The sequence below is a fragment of the Aedes albopictus genome, chromosome 2 (genome assembly GCF_035046485.1).
Source record: "Aedes albopictus strain Foshan chromosome 2, AalbF5, whole genome shotgun sequence".
Classification (NCBI taxonomy): domain Eukaryota; kingdom Metazoa; phylum Arthropoda; class Insecta; order Diptera; family Culicidae; genus Aedes; species Aedes albopictus.
Genome location: NC_085137.1, coordinates 260,190,248 through 260,212,317, shown reverse-complemented (window position 1 = coordinate 260,212,317; position 22,070 = coordinate 260,190,248). Strand labels below are relative to the sequence as shown.

Genomic DNA, 22,070 nt, shown 5'->3' with positions numbered 1-22,070 from the left:
AGCAAAGTGACAAAAGAAGAAAATCAGATTTGTTCCGGCTTTATGATAGAAATAAATCATTTTTCTTAACATTTCGGCTTCCTTACACCCTATTTCGCCATAGTGTACCAGTTATGGCTAATCCCGTAAGGAATGCATGTAAATACCAGTGCGAAGTGGAACACAAATTAACCTTCCGTAACTCGCGCGGTTGACTACCTGTGTCAGCACCACGCTAATGCTGAGTACAAAAAGCGAGATTTTTTCAACGTGTTGTACAAAATACAACAGCGCGATCGTTCGAGGGTTAAGAAATGTTTCCATAACTGGTACATGATTTCTATCATTGGTACACGCCGTAATAAATACTAAAAGTAGTTTTGGCTCCGTATTTTTCCTGTAGGTACTACCAATCATTTGACATATCGATGACATTCGTCGGTCTTCTTTTTATTTTTGTAGAAATAGTTTTCCTTAGGTAGTGCGATAACTGGTACAAGCACCCTATACATATTTATGTGCAATGTAAAAAATCTACCGATTTCATGTGAACTGAAAGTTGTGGCGTATGGGGCCGTGCACAAATTACGTCACGCTTCTAGGGGGGAGGGGAGGTCTTGCAGAACGTGACGGCCCATAAAAAAACTTATACAAAAAGTGTGATATAGGGGGGAGGGGGGGTTGAAAAAGGTCGATTTTTTCGTGACATAATTTGTGTATCACCCCTATGAGTAAAACTTACTTAATTTAATTGTTTAGGGAGCATCCATTAAGAACGTTACGCTAAAGTTGGGAATTTTCCCTCCCCCCTTCGTACGGGTTCTTCCTATACTCAATACATTGCTTGTCACCCCCCCCCCCCTAGGACCGTGACGTACGTAATGGATGGCCCCTTAGTGGTTAACCAAAACAAGTAGACTTAATCGCTGGATATAAACGCATCACACATTTAATCAACATAGTGTTGTCTAGCACCTACATAAAATTAGTGGCATAAAAATGGCTATCTGTAATAATCTACATTACGACATCTTATTTAGCTCCGTTTAGGAAGTCCCCCGTGGTGCCTGTATTGCCATTCAGCAGCGCCCCAACCTTTCAAACCGTTGACTTCAAAACGACACAACTGCTCTACAATTCTACATTCACTTTCTTCGCCAATGTAGAATTCTGGACCTGAAACTACGCGAACTTTCATGGTGTACATATTTTCATCTGAAATAAATTCAAATATTTTATACTTTTTGTGCCGTAAGTTTTAGCAATGTTTTATGTGCTACCTGTTCTGAATTGTAATGCATAATCCGTTGGTGGATTTCCCTGCTCTCCATGCTGATATAGGTCAAAATCTACAAATGTTATAGGGATATTCCGTTTTTCCTTCGATTTTGTTATAAACCCAACTTCAAGCCTGTGAACAGAAGTTCATGTGAGTTACATCATTTTATTTGAAAAGTTTCAGGTGTTACCAAGAAAAAGTGACTGGCATACAAATTACTCCAACCGTGATGCGATCTCCATTTTCCAAATGTACGAAATGCATGATGTAGCGATGGAAATTCTTCCAGTTTCTTTGATCCCCTGAAAAATGGAAATAACAATTATTTACAACTGGCTTATTGTTTCCACTTCGATGTACTCACCAAAACTGTGATCTCGCATGCAATCTACGGATAGAGAAAACGAATGATCATCAATGTGAACTGTTCCTTCGAGTGTTCCAAAATGTTCGTAATGAGTTTGGTGATATCTATAACAAGTAAAAGTGTATTATTCAGGCAAAGAGAAACAGACGTCACACTCTGCTCGCTTCCTATCGGCCAATTTTTTAACGGTTAATTCAAATATTCGGTAGTAGGTCGATTGGCCAACCGCGGACTGGCATCGTTTTTGCTCACTACCGCCACCTAGTGATGGCCCGGCCAAACAAAGTACATTTAGCATTGGGTGATTGCGTTTTCGTGACGATGTTTTTTAATAAAATTTGTTCTAAGTGTTACGTCTGTTTCTCTGTGATTCAGGTATACATAGTGCGACCCATATACGTACTTTTTCAAGTTTTGGAAATATTCTCTGCTCCATAGCTCTTTGGCCATAGCACGTGCCACTGTCTTGGGATCCATGTCTGTTGCAAAATTGTAATACGGGAGATTGGTTGTCCAAAACGCTTCCAGTTTGACCTGCATTTCTTGCGAAGGGTCATTTTCAAAGCGCATAACGCCTTGGTACTCAATTTTCCATTTTTTCATTGGTACAACGGGAGTCAATCTCAAGCCTTCAGCTTCGTACCACCCAAGTTCGTCCTCAGTTTGCCACATGCATGTGTCTGGAAGCCTTGGTGAAACTAGCAAACGATCACTGAAGTCAGCGATTTTCAAATATAGGAATCCATTGACAAGGTTGTTTTTCCGTCGAGCAGTACCACAAACCAGCCACGTTGTATCTGTATTGGCCCCATTGAAGTATACAGCATCGACAGCCTATGAAGATTCATAAGAAAAGAGTTTTTTGAAAATTATGAAATGTCCCAGAAAGTATGGAAAAAACCCTACAAATTTCAATCAAATTCAAATTTTAAGTTTAAATTTAGCTGACACCTTTGAACAGTGTGGTTATGTTGGATACCGATACCGTATCCGCATAATCAAAGTTTATTGAATTTTAGAACTTTTCCGAATTATCAATTTTTACGGTTTGGTCTCCTTTCTCCTTAATGGGTTATATATGATAAGGTGCGTGAAAATAAGGAAAAGTTTGAACTTGAATAAATAAATAAATACCGTCTACCACCGTTGGTTTGAACGACACCTCATGCAAACCAACGGGGTTCTTTTTTAATTTGAACTTCTAGTAACCCTGTGGGCATCGAAAAACACTAATACCCCAGACAGACATGTGATACGAGTGTGATTCCTGTACAACGGTACGCAGTGTCAAGAAAATTCTAACAAGACTGACTTGAACTGAGAGAATTTTCAGTATGGCACTCATTTCAAGCGCAATTGTACAGTGATTCTTGTATCACATGTGTGTCATAAGTATAAGATGGTAACCCTTTCTACTGTTCTATTTTGACTATGTATTCCGTTTCAGCTCGTTCCATAAGCAGAATGACGTTTGAACCATTTTTAGTTTGAACGTTGTGCAGATTAGCGGGGGTCAAATCAGATTAAATGCGGTCAAACTAACTGGGGTAGACGGTATTTAATGTGTACCAGCTCGCGATGTTTTTGAATCATGTCAAAAGTAATGCGCATCCTTCCCGTTGTTGTCAGCAACACAGTGCACTAGATGCGAAACAGTTGCGACACTTGTGGCACAGACAAACAGACGTAACACTCTGATAATTCCCATCGTACATCGATTTAACGGTCTTTTTCAAACTTTGATAGGTGGCCAACTGCCCACCTGTGGCGCTCGCATCGTTTTTGTTCGTGTTTGACGTTTGCTCACTACCGCCACCTAGTTTATGGTCGGCCAAACCACAGACAAACAGACGTAACACTTCGAACAATGTCATAGTCACAGAAACATATTCGCCCAATGCTAAAAGGACTAAGTTTGGCCGACCATAAACTAGGTGGCGGTAGTGAGCAAACGTCAAACACGAACAAAAACGATGCGAGCGCCACAGGTGGGCAGTTGGCCACCTATCAAAGTTTGAAAAAGACCGTTAAATCGATGTACGATGGGAATTATCAGAGTGTTACGTCTGATTGTCTGTGGCCAAACATAGTCATTTTAGCATTGGGCGAATATGTTTCTGTGACTATGATTTGAATCGAACATTGTTCGAAGTGTTACGTCTGTTTGTCTGTGCTTGTGGACCAAGAAAATGGCAATTTTTGATTGAATGTCTGTCTTGTTTCCAACCGGATAGACAATATGAATGGAGTGAGGCGAATATACCGATCCTTGGATTCAACAAACCTCGCGATTTGAAACAAAGTCTCTTTAAATTTGATTCTAATATGTGTTATTTTTCTGCGTGTAATAGCTTGCAGTCGAAAAAGCCCAAAATCGCATATTTTGCCATATAAACTAAGGTACACACTTAAAACAGAATGCCGAGATCGGCTGTGCGGATCTCGGTTAAGGCCTTTTCTTGTGTCATCACAAAATGGCTTCTTCAGAATCATCATCCAAATTCAACTTTACACAGTATTGCACTAATACACTTACGTAAGAAAATCGACGCTTACCTTTTCTCTAAAATTCTCCACTTCACGCAAAATATTTGGAAAAGAAATATAGAACACACTATTCCAATTAAAATTCTCTTTCGAATGATCTATGCCACAAAGAAATATTTTCACTCAAACTTGAAAATTATACAAATTTGTCTCAACCGCACCAAGAGTTCGATGGCAATGTTTACCACCCACCACAGTACAACGACGACGGGAGCAGCGCGACGCGACGGTGCCGTCTGGCGCACAATCATCGATGATTGAACGCAGTGATGTCGATCTTGCGGGCCAATTCATCAATAAAATCAATCAAAATCATTGAAATAGTCAATTCAAATTTATGGATTATACGTCGTAAAATCGAAAACTATTCTTCGAATGATTATTGTTGTACTTTGAAGCACATATGATAGTAATAAAAGCAAATAATTTTAATTTGTGAAATCTCCTCCACACTGTCCGCCAACACTGCTGCTGCTTGTAAACATCAACAGCGGAAGAGCATACTAAGGGTGTGAACCATTTCGCTTGTTCGATTAACTTTTAGTTAAAATTTGACACTTGGATAGTTATTTGCCATCGAAAAGTTAAAAAATAACCACGACGGTGGCCCATTTGAAATTTGACAGAGGAGTAGTTATTTGGAACAAAATACAGTACGCAGCCAAATCATTGCGAACAAAAAATAACTATCGAACTGTCAAGACTAACCCTGCTCGCGAGTAGGGTTATTTTCAAAATAACTATCGAAAAGTCAAATTTTAACTAAAAGTTAAACGAACAAGCGAAATGGTTCACAGCCTAAAAGTATTCGATAATTTTTAGCTTATTACATATAAAATTCGGTGTTTTTCGTAATATTGAGACATGTTTCTTTGTTATTTAGCAAAACAAAGAAGTCTACTGCTTGAATTGCTTTTAAATGGTTAACAATCTTGAAATGTTTACATTGGCAGAAGCGAGACAAAGAGGTGCTATTTTTGTTTGTTTGTTTATAGAACAAATGTAAAAAGGCAACACCACTACTGTTGCGCTCGATGATTGTTAGAAATAAGAATCGAAAAAGAAGAGCTGAAATAGGAGTGATACGGGGAGTCACCTTAAAGTTCATTTGCTGAAATCTCGGTTAAACGCTTGACGTTTAATGTTTGATGACAGCGGCACCCATGGGTGCTGCTGTGAATAAACTTGACTTTTTGCTGATATCTCAGTTAAATTGCGATTGCTGAGCGCTCGGCTGTGCGGATCTCGGCAAAAGAATGAAAATTAGCCGAGCTCAACTGAGTGTGTATAGCTCAAAATTGCGACGTGCTGGAGAAAATCTGAACCCGGATTCGGATCCAGCGGCCTAAAATCTGTCAGGACACGTAAGTTTGATCTTGTGACAGACCAAAAGTTTATTTTTGTTACGTTGTGTTATTGGTCAAATTCTCGGCGGTTTTGTTTGACATATGAAAAGTGGTAAACATTCGACACTGATTTTTTCATTTGGGCCTAACTGACATTTTCGAGCTCTCTTCATCGATCCTCTCTTTGTGTTATTACAGAATATGTATTGAATTTTCCAAAGATTTTTTGGTTGAAATGCGAAGAACACGGCTACATGTTGCTATAGAAACAAAAAGAATAATGATTTTGTTTGATTTGATCAAGTTATTAACGAAAAAGAGAGTCGACGAAGAGAAATCGATCAAGTCAGTTAGGCCCTTATGAAAAATCATTGTCGATTTGAATGAAAAATATGCTGTACGGACAATATTGTTTGATACACTGTAGGTATATTTTTTTTTTAATGGAACTAGTACGCATACAAATAACACTAGTACTTACATGTTCATTAGAAGACAGTGGTTGAGGTTCATCCAGACTCAAAATTGAGTTTTCATTGTTTTTTACCGACGCTACCGATTTTATCTGCAACCACAATCCAATAAGCACTTTTTTCAAGCCTTATATCCAGAAGCTTACCTTCCTCATGTGTAACATGAGAAGCATCGAAAAGTATTTTAAATAATAGAACTTTCCTGGCAGTTGGTACACATTAAATACGGGCTCTCTCTTATCTCCAACGACTATCCGAACCAGCCAGCCTCCCAGGGCTACTAGAAAAAATGAAACGAGACATCCGCAAACCATTCTATAAAAAAAATCGCTAATTATGTTATGAGTTAAATAGCGATGTAAGGTGCCAGCGCGAAGGTTATGGCCAGACTGGTGCATATAAAGTTAACGAATGGATGACCCAATATGCCAAAACTTTTATCTGCTGATAAGAAGATAAGAAAACAAATCGTTGCACCTGTTGCACAGTGAAGATAAGATACTTATGTTTAAAATTACTGTATGTTGATTGGGTTTCATTGGGGCTTCGAGATCAATCAGCTGCTGAGGTGAAATCTTTTCCATGGACAAACAGATGTATAACTTTTGTCCTGTCACGGTCGCTATATTGCAGAGTTGTCGAAAAGTCTGTGATTTATATTGAAGTTCAATAATTGAACATGGGGAAAATTCCGCCGAATTTCAAAATCCGACACTGTTTACAAGCTTTTTATTCTATTATTACCCTATGCACAATTTGAGCTGAATAAGACATGATTTAGGGGTGTCTAATTGACCAACGTTTTGACATTTTTACCATTAACAATTATCCTAAAGGATTACCAAAGGAAAGATCGAAAACCTAATAAATAAAAATGCATGATACGTCGAGATCTGATCTCAACTCCTTTTTTTAGAAAGATGCAAACGTTACCAGCCGTGAATGGATCACTAAAATAACTGAAACGGCCGCTATGAAATGAACAGATAGCGCCACCGTAGCCTTGTGTGTTTGACGTAACTCGACTGCTGTCACTGTGTTACCGTCCATATACGGTGGCGCTTTTGTTTTGATGCGGTGAGTAGCGGAAAAGTCGGCTTCAATGATCCATTGACCGCGCCGGGGTCCTTGGCGTAGTCTGACCGCTGACCCTCTATTGAGCTCATAGCATTAACCCGTTTCGGTCCTAGTTGGGAATTTAATTTCAAAAAATCACTGTGACTTCATTTTCCAACCGATTTTTATGAAATTTTGAAAGAAGATTGCGCTACATCTCTAGTTGTATGGAAAAATATTAAAACGGTATTTTGGTGCTTGGGGTTTGAGTTATTAAAGGTGTTATATGGGTCAAATCGGGTCAAAAATGGGCCAACTTCCTTTTAACCACTGATTACTTGTAAAAAACACATGCAATATGATTGCAAACATGTTCAATTATCTTTTTATTATTACAGACGCAAAGTTTGAGTAAATTGGGATTGTCTGGTTTTGGTTCCGGATGTTCCGGGTCGCGTTTGGGGTGCGTTCGGAGGACACTATTCACACGCTCCCTACACCTGACATTTTTTCTTGCATAATTCTAAAAACAAGCTTGTCATGATTCATTCTTCATAATTTTTTATACTAAGTAGGTTGAAGGAATATTCAAAGGTTTTTTTGACACATTGGCCGCCATCCCGGATGTTCCGGGAATCTGGAACCACCCAGGGAAGTGGCCATTTTCCAAACAATTATGAAACATGGCTTGCGACATATCAATCTTCATGATTTTGCAAAACAAGTATGTAAGAGGAGAATTTAGACGGTTTTGGGCATATTGGTCACAATTCCTGATGTTCCGAGAACCTGGAACCACCCGGGGAAATGGCCATTTTCCAAATTGTTATGAAACATGGCTTGCGACATATCAATCTTCATGATTTTGCAAAACAAGTATGTTAGAGGAGAGTTTAGAGGTTTTTGGACATATTGGCCACAATTCTGGATGTTCCGGGAACCTGGAACCACCCGGGGAAGTGGCCATTTTCCAAACAGTTATGAAACATGGCTTGCGACATATCAATCTTATGACTTTGCCAAACAAATAAGTTAGAGTAGAATTCAGAGGTTTTGCACATATTGGTCGCCATCCCGGATGTTCCGGGAACCTGGAACTATCCGGGGAAGTGGCCATTTTCCAAACAGTTATGAAACAAGGCTTGCGACTTATCAATCTTCATGATTTTGCAAAACAAATATGTTAGAGTAGAATTCAGAAGTTTTTGGACATATTGGCCACCATCTTGGATGTTCCGAGAATCTGGAACTACACAGGGAAGTGGCCATTTCCCCAAACATGGCAACATGGCTTGCGACATATCAGTCTTTATGATTTTTCAAAACAAGTATATTAGAGTAGAATTCGAACATTTTTGGACATATTGGCCAAAATTCCGGATGTTCCGGGAACCTGGAACCACCCGGGCAAGTGGCCATTTCTATAACAATTATGAAACATGGCTTGCGACATATCAATCGTCATGATTTTGCCAAACAAGTATGTAAGAGTGGAAATCAGAGGTTTTTGAACATACAGTAGACGTTCGGTAACTGCAACATGTTTACGTTTCACTTAGCGAATGAAATTCGATAACTGCAACAACTGACAGACGTCAAAGAACTGTCAGTTGCTTCATAATGCAGCCAAAGTGCATTAGAAAAACATCGCACTGCAACAAAACTGCATAAGAAAAACATCGCATCGCTGTTGACATTTCGTTTTGAAGGATAGCGGTGCGATAACTGCAAAATTGTTGCACTTAGCGGACTTGCAGTTAAAAAGCATTGCAGTTAAAGCGTTTGCACCGAGCGAATGTCTACTGTATTGGCAACCACATCTTTATGTTCCGAGAAAATGGCCACTTCCTTGGATGGCTGTAAGTTCCCAGATCATCCGGAGTATTATCCAATATGTCCACAACCATCTACATTCTCCTCTTACCTACCTATTTTGCAAAATCATGAAGATTGATATGTCGCAAGCCACGTTGCATAATTTATTGCGGCATGGTCACTTCCCCGGGTGGTCCCTGATTACCAGAATATTCAAGATGGTTGCCAATATGTACAAAACCCTCTGAATTCTACTCTAACATACTTGATTTGCAAAATCCCGAGGATTGATATGTCGCAAGCCGTGTTTCATAACAATTTGGAAAATGGCCACTACTCCGGGTGGTTCCAGGTTCCCGGAACATCCGGGATGGCGACCAATATGTTCAACAATCTCTGAGTTCTACTCTAACTTACTTGTTTTGCAAAATCATGAAGATTGATATATCGCAAGCCATGTTCCATAATTGTTTGGAAAATGGCCACTTCCCCAGGTGGTTCCAGGTTCCCGGAACATCCGGAATTGCGGTCCATATGTCCAAAAACCTCTGAATTCTACTCTAACATATTTGTTTTGCAAAATCATGAAGATTGATATGTCGCAAGCCATGTTTCATAACAATTTGGAAAATGGCCACTACTCCGGGTGGTTCCAGGTTCCCGGAACATCCGGGATGGCGGCCAACATGTCCAAAAACTTACAAGTTCTACTATAACATATTTGTTTGGCAAAAACAAGGCCAATATGTCCGAAAACCTCTGAATTCTACTCTAACATATTTGTTTTGCAAAATCATGAAGATTGATATGTCGCAAGCTTTGTTTCATAACTTTTAGGGAAATAGCCACTTCCCCGGGTGGTTCCAGGTTTCCGGATCATTCGGGATGGTGAAGAATGTCGGGGCTGTCCATAAACCATGAGGGTCATGAGGGGGGGGGGGGGGGGGGGTGGGGTTCGGCCAATGACCATTTTGTATGAACAAATAAAAAAAATTGTATGGACTAATGACCACGCGGGGGGGGGGGGGGGGGCTGGGGTTGAAAAGTCCCAAAAAAATGACCACGTGGTTTATGGACAGCCCCTATGTCCCAAATCCTCTGAATTCTCCTCTAACATACTTGTTTTGCAAAATCATGCAGATTGATATATCGCTAGCCATGTTTCATAACTATTTGGAAAATGGCCACTACTCCGGGTGGTTCCAGGTTCCCGGAACATCCGGGATGGCGGCCAACATGTCCAAAAACTTACAAGTTCTACTCTAACATACTTGTTTGGCAAAAACATGAAGATTGATATGTCGCTAGTCATGTTTCATAACTGTTTGGAAAATGGTCACTTCCCCAGGTGGTTCCAGGTTCTCGGAACATCCGGAATTGTGGCCAATATGTCCAAAAACCTCAAAATTCTCCTCTAACATACTTGTTTTGCAAAATCATGAAGATTGATATGTCTCAAGCCATGTTTCATAATTGTTTGGAGAATTGCCACTTCCCCGGGTGGTTCCAGTTACCCGGAACATCCGAGATGGCGGCCAATATGTCAAAAAAAAAACCTTTGAATATTCCTTCAACCTACTTAGTATACAAAATTATGAAGAATGAATCATGACAAGCTTGTTTTTAGAATTAAGTATGCGAGAAAAAATGTCAGGTGTAGGGAACGTGTGAATAGTGTCCTCCGAACGCACCCCAAACGCGACCCGGAACATCCGGAACCAAAACCAGACAATCCCAATTTACTCAAACTATGCGTCTGGAATAATAAAAAGATAATTGAACATGTTTGCAATCACATTGCATGTGTTTTTTACAAGTAATCAGTGGTTAAAAGGAAGTTGGTCCATTTTTGACCCGATTTGACCCATATAACCCCTTTAATAACTCAGACCCCAAGGACCAAAACACCATTTTAATATTTTTCCACACAACTAGAGATGTAGCGCGATCTTCTTTCAAAATTTCGTAAAAATCGGTTGGAAAATGAAGTCACGGTGATTTTTTGAAATTAAATTCCCAACTAGGACCGAAACGGGTTAACGGACTCGAATAATTGGAAATCGGGGAATGGCAATTCATATTGGACCTCCAATCGGACTGGAAAAGGAACAACAGCCACATATCAACATCACCGTGCTCATCATTCTACCACGGGCAGCTGTCAATGGCAATCGGTCACGGGGCACTAGTAGGCAATAGAGCTGTTAATAGATTAAGCGGTTTAGAATAAAAACGTAGTGAAATGACCGCCTAAAGAATATCGGACGTCGATTGTTCACGATGGATAGTGAGCAGAGTTTGATGCCTGCTTATCTGTGGCTATGCTGTAAATACCACCTCTGCTTTGATGATGATGATGATTGTGTACCCACCATCAGCGCAAGGATTACCTATGGCTGCAGAGTCATACCGGAAGGGAATGATCTACCTGATGGTTTGTTGTAGCAGGGTAAGCTAAATTACTGGAGACCTTCGGAAGTCAACACGATAGTTGTTATCTCGTGACAAAGTCTGGCCACCCCACGAACATTTGTCCAGAAACCAGTTCATTTAGCTTCCTTAGGCTACCCCTCCCAATATCCCAAGTGCCATGTAATTTAAATATATTTAATTATATAGTTGACCAATTACCTGATTTTACCTGAAACAATAATTATTATTATTATGATACATAGAATTTTAATTGACCTACATTTCAATTACAACTTTATTTACCTGAACAGCCGCTGAAACAAATCGTTATTTTATTAAAGTTGAAGTTAAAATCAAGCAAATAATATGGAAACAAATGGCATATTAGTAGTAAAAAAAAACACAAAAATAAAACAAAACACAGAAAAATAAACCAAATTTTGATCTTGTAATTTTCCTGCATTTAAACCAAGCTGGAAAATTACGAAATCAAAATTGGTTATGGTAGATCTTACGCCGTAACGCACCATTATAAGGTGATCTACCCACGTTACGGGTACTGTAAATACCACTTCTGCTTTATGCACAAATTAAGTGATCTTTAGTGGAAAACGTATGCAATGATGCTTTGTCGAACTAAATACGGGCTTACTATTTTTGGATTGATTTCAAGAAAAAAAATATCTGGGAGTTCTAGATGTACAGAACAATACAAAAAGATGTGTATGCAGCATGCAAACAAATATTTCAACGGACATCATGTTGCGTTAAAAAGTACTAAGATGATGTTTGTGAGCTATTGTAAGACTTCGTGTTCGTTTGAGCTTTGAATACAATCATTTATTTCAACCTTCTTCTTCTTCTTTTTCTCTTTCTTAGTGGCTCTACGTCCCTACAGGGACCTGGCTACTTCGCTTCAACTTAGTGTTCTTTGAGCACTTCCACAGTTATTAATTGAAGGGCTTTCTTTGCCTGCCATTGCATGAATTTGTATGTTGTGATGTAAGCACAATGATACACTACTCCCGACATACTCACAAAATGTGGGTTCTTCCCATTGGCGTACCTAGGATTTTTTTCTGGAGGGGGCCCAGGGGGGGCCTGACTTATAATGACTTTTAAGCGGGATGGGCGCCAGATATGTGAATATGCAAATCGGCATTGCAGTTTTGAGGAATCAAAATGACTGTTTTAGATTTGTTCATAGTTTCGTAAACTATATGAGTATAAATAATTCCTCCTGGATTTTGTTCCATAGCTTGTTGCAGCGATTCCATCATGGATTCCTCAAGAGATTCCTTCGAGAATTCATATATCTTCGAGAATTTGTCCTGGGATATCTTCAGTGGTTCCTCCTCTTTGAGGTTTCCTTCAGGAATTTCTCCAGAGACCCTTCTGCAGGTATTCCTTCAGAGATATCTACAGGGATTTCTCCATATATTCCTTCCGGAATTCCGCTAGAGATTGCTCCAATAATTCTATCTGTAATGATGCGAAGTATTTTTGCAAGAATTTATTGAAAAAATCTTTCAGAAAATTATACTAGCAATTATTTAAAAATAATCCAGGAATTGCTTAAAACATTTGTACAAAAAAAATTATAGGGGTCCATACAAGTATTCCTTCAAAAATTTGCCCAGAAATTACTACTGACATGGATTTCTTCAGATTTTTTTTCCAGGGATTCCTACAAAAATGCTACCAGGAATTCGTTAAGAAAGCTTTCCTGAGATTCCCTAAGGAATTCCTCATGGAGTTTCTTCAGAAATTTCTCCAAGAATTCCTGCATGGAATCACCCGCGAATTCCCTCAACAATTCATTCAGGAACAACTTCCGGGATTATTTTAAAAATGCCTGCAAGAACTCTTCTTGGGATCCCTTCAGAAACTTCTCCAGGCATTAATCCACGATTTCAGGATTTCCTTAGGAATTTCAGCAATTTCTTCAGTACTAAGATTTCCTCAGAAACTTCTTCTGGAATTCCCTCGGAAATTAAACTTTGTATTTCTTCTGGAATTCTTCCTGGGATTCCTCCTTCCTCAAGGGACTCCACCGAGAACTGCTCAAGGGATTTCTCCAAAAATACGTCAAGGAATTCTTCCAGGATTCCTCTGAGAATTCTTGTATGGATTCCTCTAAAAAATTCTACAGGGATTCGTCCAGGCATTCCTCTAGAGATTCCTCTAGGGACTCCTCCAGGAATTCCACCAGGGATTCCTCCTGCAATTGTTCCAGTGAGTCATTAAGAGAATTCTCCATTCAGGGATTGCTCATGGAATTTTTGCAGGGAGTCCTCCAGGAACCCCTCTAGAAATTTCTCAAGGAATTTCTCTATCTAAAGATTCCTCCAGATATTCTTACAGGTGGCATGTTCCAGGCATTCCCTCAGGAGTTTTTCCAGGGATTTCTACAGGGATTCCTCCAGAAGTATCCCAGGAACTCCTACAGGAATTCCTTCAAAAATAATTATCGCAGTTCTTCCAGCAATTTCTCCTGGAAATTCTCCAGGGATTCCTTAAGAAACTTCCCCAGGTATTTCTTCAGGAATCCAGGGATTCCTTCAAATACTTCCCCAGAAATTCCTCCAGGAATTTATCCAGGAATTATTCAAGGTATTCTTCCAGGCATTCCTTTAGGATTTTATCCAAGCATTTCTCTGTGAACTCCTCCAGGAGTTCCACTAAGAATTCCTCCAGGATTAACCATTCAGGAATTTCTTCAGGAAATTGTCCAGGGATTCATCCGGAAATTTCATCAAGAATTTCTCCTCCAGGGATTCCTCTAGAGATTCCGCCAGGGATTTTTTCATGGATCCTCCAAAAAATCCCAGGAATACACCAGGAATTCCTTCAGGGATTCCTATGAGGATTCTTCCAGAGATTCCTCCAGGAATTCCTCCGATGATTCCTCTAGTATTTCCTCCAGAAATTCCTCCAAGAATTCCTCCTGGAATTCCTTCAGAAATTGCTCTAGCAATTCCTCCTGGAATTCCTCGGGAAATTCCTTCTGGAATTCCTCCAGATACTTATCTGGGAATTCCTCTAGGAATTTCTCCAGAAATTTCTCCAGGAACTCCTTTCAAAACTTATCTAGAGATTCCTACAGGAATTAATTCAAGGATTCCTCCAGGAATTCTCCCAGGGATAGTTCCTGTTGGGAATATGCAATACTGTTTCCTCTCAGTGTGGCATTCGGCGAGATCGAGGGCGAGATCAACCCTGCGAAAACTTTCCACAGCAGAGCCGAGCGAGCGCGCCACGCGTGCATCAATGAGTAGCATTATTCATTCAGTCCCTTACGTTAAACCCGTTCAGACGTGATTAAAGTATTTTTCTAGTTTCATTCACACGAAGTGTTTCATTCCGAGTCCGGTTCCCTTCTTTGGTTATTTCGTTTCCATTGTGTTTTGTCCACCTCTGCCCAACAGTTCCACGGAATTGCCTCAAGAATTCTTCTAGGGATTTCTCCAGAAATTCCTCCTAAGATTCCGCCATGATTTTGTCCAGAAGTTCCTCCAGGAATTCCTCCTGGATTTCCGACAGAAATCTGTCCAGAAGTTGCTCCAGGCATTCCTCCTGAGGTTTCTCCAAAAATTACTTCAGGGATTCCTCCAGGGTTTTTTTTTCAAGAATTCCTACAGAGATTCTTCAAGAATTTCTCTAGAAATTTCTCTGAAGATTCCTCCAGGAATTCATCAAGAGGTTTCTTCAGAATTACCCCATACATTCCTTCAAAAATTCCTCCAGACATTGATCCTGGAATTCCTCCTGAATTTTCTACAGAATTTCCTTCAACAATTCTCCCAGGAATTTCTCCCGGATTCCAGGAATTACTCGAAAAAATCCTTCAGGGATTCCTGCATGAACTATTCCTGAGATTCCTCTAGGAATTCCTTCAAGGATTTCTTCAGGAATCCTCCAGGAAGTTCTTCAGGGTTTCCTTCAGAAATTACCCCAATTCTCCTGGAATTATTTCAGATATTCCTCCAGGCATTTCTCGATGGACTTCTCCAGGAATCCCACCAAGAATTCCTTCTGGAACTACCCCAGGTATTTCTTCAGGAATTCATCCAGGAATTTCTTCAGAAATTGTTCCAGGAATTCCTCCGCGATTTTTTTCAGAAATTCCTACAGCATTTCATCCAGCAATTTCTGCTGGAAATCTTCCATGGATTCCTTCAGAAATTGTTTCAGAAATTTATGCAGGAATTCCTCCAGCATTTTTTTCCAGGGATTCCTCCGGAAATTCTTCCATGGTTACCTCCAGGAATTAATCCAAGAATTGCTCCTCAAGGGATTTCCCCGGAAATTATCACACATGTGTTTCTCCAAGGATTCTTCTAGGGATTTCTCCAAGAATTCTTCCTAGGTTTCCGACAGGAATTTGTCAAGAAATTCCTCCAGGCATTCCTCCAGAGGATTTTCTAGAAATTGTTCCAGGGATTTTGCCAAGAGTTTCTCTAGAAATTTCTCTAAGGTTTCCTCTAAGAATTCATCAAGAGGTTTTTTCATCATTAGCCCAGCAATTCCTTTAGAATTGCCTTCAGGAATTCTTTCAGGAATTGATTCAGGGATTTGTTCGGAAATTGCTACAGCAATTCCTACTGGAGTTTCCCCAAGAATTCCTTTAGGGATTTATCCAGGAATTCTTCCTGGGTTTCCGACAGAAATTTGCCCAGTAGTTCTGTCAGGCATTTCTTCTGAGGTTCCTCCAAAAAATTTCTTCCGGGATTTTTCCAAGAATTCCTAAAGGGATTCTTCCAAGAATTTCTGTACAAATATCTCTCAAGATTTCTTTGGAATTCCCCAAAAGGATTCTTCTGAAATTTCTCCAGAGAGTCCTCCAGGAATTCATCCAAGGATTCCTTCAGGATATCTTCCAGGGTTTGCTCCAGGAATTCATACAGGAATTTCTCCAAGGAGTCCTCAAAGAATTTCTCCAGGATTTCTTCCAGGGATTTCTCCAGATATTCCTGCATGAATTCCTCTAGGAATTCCTCCACGGATTAATACAGGAATTCTTCCAGGGATTATTATAGGAATTCATTCGGGAATTCCTCCAGGGGATTACTCCGGGAATTTTTCTAGAGGTCTCTCCCAGAATTCCTCTAAAGGTTTCATCAGAAATTCATCTAGGAATTTTTCCAGGGAATTCCTTCTGTGATTTCTCAAAGAATTTCTCTAGGGATTCTTTCAGGAATTCGTCCAGAAATTCCTGAAAGGAACCATCCAGATTTTTTTCTAGTAATTCTTACAGGGATTCCTGATGCGGTTACTTAGGATTCCTCCAGAAATTCATCCAGGGATTCCTCGAGGCATACTTTCAGAAATTCGTCCAGGGATTCCTACAGTTTTTACTCCAGGCATACCTACAGGAATTCCTCTAGGTGGTTTTCCAAGAATTACGTCAAGGATTACTTCGGGAATTCCTGTAGTGATTCCTTCAGAAATTCCTCTCGGGATCTTTCCAAAAATTTATTCAGGGGTTCGTTCAAAAATTTCAGTAACCCGTCAATCATCTTCTCCAGGGAATCACCCAAGAATTTTTTCCAGGATTATCTGAAGATTTTTTGAATTTCTTGAAGGATTTCTAGAGGAATTGCTCTAGCCATTTGTATTGGAATTTTTCAATATTATGATTCCAGGGATACAGTAGAAAGGAAATTCTCCAAAAAGTAATCCAGGTATTCTTTCAAAATTATCTCCGGGAAATCTTTAAGGAGTTCATCCACAGATTTATTCAGGAATCCATCCATGAATTTCTTCAAGAATACTCCCTGCAGTTCCTGCACAGTAGTTTCTTCATAAAGTCGTCCTGCGATTCTTTCGGAAATATATCCTGTGATTCTTATACAGTCACTGTAACTTACTTTAAATATATACACCGTGTCCAATAAGTTCTCATACAAAATCAAATTGAATTCATTTCACATCTGTAACTAGGATTTTCAAAGTAAATGCATTTATTGAAAGGTCAACTAACACTCACCAAATGCAGCATATTTTTTTGGAATTAACTGTCCTTTATCCTTCTCTGCTGATCGCTTATGTATCGTAAGTCCGTTTCAGCCGGCACGCACGCTATTTCTTAGTTATTTCGTTACATGTTAACGAGTAATGGTTTAAAGTTGAAATAAATAAGGTTCCTGTACTCACCATTACTAGTAGTAACTATGACCAGAAGAAAAAAAAAATTAGGCTCTGTATTGGTGGAGTACGAAGCCATTTTATTTTGTACAAAATAAAACGTGAATTAAACAAAAATGGCCATTTACCTGTTTCAGTGAGATTTGTTGTGTTAAAGAAGCATGGCTGTATCTTATCTTGATGATTCGCACCATTTTCATTTCTAAAACATGCTTGCGTCCTTATTATGGAAAATTTTGTCCAAAATTTACGTTTTATGATGTTTATCTCTAATCTAACGGTCATTTTTAAGGAAATCAGCCCAAGTTGAGCTTACTAGCAAATTTCTTACAATAACTTCACTTAAATTGTATTGTTTTAGGCTTAGTTTATCCATTTGGTACAATACTTGAGATATAAACCCAAAATTTAACCATATGGGCACTATTTAGCTACCGTAGAATGAAAAACATTTCGAACATTTTACTTGCGTGCCGGAGCAAACGGATTTCAGAAAACGGAGGTGTACTCCTGGGCTTATAAAAACAAATAGAAAATAATGTTATCCATAACTGTGTGCTTTATTTATTCAGTATTATGTGGCCCTTCAATACATACATTCATTTTGAGAATTCCTTTGAAAACTTAAGATTTCATTATTCGGCGATTTGAAAAAGAAGTCGTACAAAGAATTGCTATTTATATATGTAATTATAATTTATATTTCTGGTATCATATTTCCAAACAAAACTAATAGAGTCAATCACATAGTCCATTTTGGACAATGATCTTGTAAAATGTGACAAGTTAAGAATAGTCTCCAATAACTAGCAATTCAAACGCATATTATGCCAAATCAATGTCTTTTATGGATCTATGTTTATCATTAAGACAGTGGCTCTCAGATTTTTTTCTCATTTCTATACAAAAAGTCATGAAAAATTCCTGGGAGGGGCCTGGCGGATTCTGGGAGGGGGGCCTGGCCCCCCTGGCCCTTCTCTAGTTACGCCAATGGTTCTTCCTTCGGAAGGGAAGTAAAAAACGTGGGTCCCGAGATGAACTAGCCTAGGGTTAAAAATGTCGTTAATACAGACAAAAAAAAATGATACACTATGCCCAGGGAGTCGAGAAAATTTTCTCGACTGGAACGGGAATCGAACCCGCCGTCTCCGGATTGCCGGCCTTAGCCTTAGTAGTTTATTTTTTTAAATCATATTAAAATCTTGAACGATATAAATTAAACGGCTGTATTGTAGGGTAAGAAATCAAACTTTGAACTAGTCAAATTGTAATCTTAATTTGAACCATTTCAAAATTCATTAAAACGACGTACTTTTCAGGTAAACATTGTCCCGAAAAAGATGTTAAACAGCTTTCCGTAATATAACCTGATAACATGGACTTTAAAAGCATTGAAAAAAGCGTTTTTGTCATGGAAAACAGGCAATTGAAAAATCACATTTTTTCTTCTTCACATGTATAAATACACTATCAAATAACCAAAATAGATCAAATTAATGGTCGCAGTGGTACTATGTCCCCAACAGGAAAAAAAACCAATAGTAATAATTTTGAAATAATAGTACAATAGTGCTATTACAGAATCAATTACTTCTTCAATTATTTCGCAATACGTACGTAAAAAATATTTTAAAACCGAAAATATAATGCTTTACAACACAGTTATATGTCATACGATTCATGACTACGTTTTGAAAAGGATTCAAGTTTTTCCAGTCGTTTTTATTGTTGGCAATTGCATTGGAAATGCTTACCAGTAATGAAGTACGTGGAATTTTAATCAAAGATTGCTTTAACTCAAATAAAAGAATATATACAAATATCGCTCTACATTGCTATATATTCGACAGAGTGCCTGCAATTGTATCAAAGAAATCAATTTGAATCCCAAGATTTAACGTAAATCAATTGATCAAATATTTAGATTTGAGAAGAGAAAATGAAGAATTGTGTCCAGTTAATATTACTCAAATAACGTATTTCCTCCTTCTTTTTCCAGCACTACAGTTTTAGGTACTGGATGGATTTTGAGGAAATTTTGTCAATGTTAGCAGTAAATGCAAAATTTCTTATCAAATTTGAAAATTTCTAAGGTAGGTTTTGGTAAGTTATTGTTATTCCTTTACATGTAAAAACTGAAACACATGCATGCGGTTTGTTGTATATAACTATTTTTTACAAGCATTGCGGACTTCAGAACATCCTAGGATATTATTTTACATTATCGATCGGACCTGGTGTGGTGGTTAGAACACAAGACTATCACGCCGAGAACCTGGGATCGAAACCCACAAAATGTGGGTTATTCCTTCGGAAGGGAAGTAAAGCGTGAGTCCCGAGATGAACTAGCCTAGGGTTAAAAATCTCGTTAATACAGACAAAAAAAATCGATCAAAAGTTTTCAGACAAACTTTTCAACACATGACAAAAATAAAAAAAAGTATGTTTTTGCATACAAATGGATCAATAAAATAACTTAAACGACCGCTTTAAAATGAGCAGATAGCGCCACCGTAGCCTTGTGTGTTTGACATAACTCGACATATACAGTGGCTCCTTTGTTTTGATGCGGCAAATCCCACTAAAGTAGGCTTCAATGATTCATTGCAATGCGCAAAGGGTGCAATTCATTGCAATGCGCAACCGATCGTGCTCAAATTTCGAACAGATACCGTAATCTGGGGTGTAGTTGATCAATGGGGTGAACCTGATCACTCAATTACCCATGGATATCGACTTTCAAGGAAGTTACCATTCCATTTTAATGTTATGTCATTGGATTGCGAATGCCTAAAATACAATTGTTACTTCCTTGAACGTCGATATTCGCGGGTAATTGAGTGATCAGGTTCACCCCACTGATCAACTACACCCCAGTTTACGGTACTAAGAACTCGAAATGAAATCAAAAAGACTTTGATCTGAGAAAAGGTTCCGATGACCCATATGCTAATAAAAATATATAATTTTGTAGTTATTTCAATGTATATTTTTATAAAAATAACGGGTAACTTCCCATACATCCTGCAAACTTGTAGGTAGATATTTGCAGCTACAACCTTCATAGATTGATTCTCGTACTCCAATCTGATCAGTTGATGGCTGACGATTGATTAAATGTGGTAAAGAACATGTTTGAAAAGTTACATAAACTTTTTATTATGTGCTTAGCTGTACCGGCAAACGTCGTTCTGCCTGACTACTGTGTTTTTTTTTATATGGAGCTCTGTATAAAAATGCCTCGCGAATTGAAATTTCAAACTTTCTCGTTTTCGGTGCGTTCCCGGTAGATTTTTCCAATTGTTTATTCGTACGAACACGTCGGAGCCATGCACGAAAGAAACACTGAAAGAATGGTGTAGATCCGTTGGCCCGTTTCTGAGTTTATTCATGACATACAAACACCATTTAATTTTATTTATATAGATAGATATATTCGATGGATAAACTTCTATTCTGATTTTCTGTGTTGAAAACTGTTTAAAAATCCACTTGGTTTTGTTATACACAGACGCACTTGAAAATGTCAAATTGCGCTCTCAAGTAAAATATGCAACAGAAACTTTTATAAAAATGACTTTGTGTAATTCAGTATCATAACTTCTATTTTATACTACTCATTTCAAATGAGTTGCATTATGAAAAAATCATTGCATAAGATGTTGTATGGAAATCGTAGTAAAATTTGATTTTTCAGAACTCTTCGTACATATTCAACTCGGCAAGCCACATTGGAAAACTGTACGACTCGTGCTAAAAAATCAACTTTTTGTAACTCGTTACATAAATAACGATTTTCGCATTTTTGAGAACACCATTGATTTATAAAAAAAATATACAAACTCATAAATTAGAAAATCAGTTTTTAGATTTTTATTGACTGCACAATGATTTGGAAAATTTATATAAATTTCTCAGTGGTTCCTTAGTAACATCAGTAAAAACGCTAAATTTTAATTAATTCATCAAAACAAAGTGTTTTGAGATTTTGTTAATTTCTGCACCATTTCAATAGAGCTGCCATTTGTTTTGTAAATTGGCAGTTCCGTTGCAACGTTATTTTCCATACTTTTTGTTTTCATATTTTTATCATATTAGGGTAATTGTTCCGTTCGTTGCGGTAATGGCAATTGGACACTTTTTCGACTGTTTTCGAAATGTTACCAAAAGGCCATTTAAAGAGATGTGTTTTGCTTCAATTATGAGGTTGCATCTTTTTTGTGCTATAAATTTGTCCAAAAACCGTTAAAAAAATATTTTCCTCAATATTTTTTCTGCTTTGTTCTTGGCTTTGTTCCTATTGTTACGGTAGTATTCCTATCCACTACCCACTAAAATCCCGTATGAATTCAATGGGATATCGCAACATTAGGACTCATAATTAAATTTAACCTCCATAATAGAAAGAGTGTGCCAAATGATGGTGCAAGCGATTAATTATCAAAAACAGAGAGAAACGGTAGTTTTATATTTTTCCAAGCAAATTTGGCTGGATAACTACCGACTAACGTTTCGAAACCCGTCATTAGGTGGTTTGATCCATCTTTTAAATTTATTTACACTATTACCACAATGATAGGCACAGTTACCCTCTATCCAGCTCTATTTTACTGTAGGGTACAACGTGAGCGAATCCAAATGACAGCTGC

The 22,070-nt window shown here is 38.4% G+C and overlaps 1 protein-coding gene across 1 annotated transcript; it reads right to left on the bottom strand.

Annotated features, from left to right (window-relative positions):
* Nucleotides 1–905: 905 nt before the first annotated feature.
* On the bottom strand, nt 906–6,403 carry LOC109414443 (uncharacterized). Its single transcript, XM_029872272.2, has 7 exons — nt 6,138–6,403; nt 6,000–6,083; nt 2,029–2,459; nt 1,623–1,729; nt 1,449–1,560; nt 1,260–1,390; nt 906–1,194 (listed from the first exon to the last, which is right to left on the bottom strand). The coding sequence occupies exons 1-7, from the start codon at nt 6,387–6,389 to the stop codon at nt 1,016–1,018; spliced, it is 1,296 nt and encodes a 431-aa protein (XP_029728132.2). The 5' UTR covers nt 6,390–6,403; the 3' UTR covers nt 906–1,015.
* Nucleotides 6,404–22,070: the final 15,667 nt, after the last annotated feature.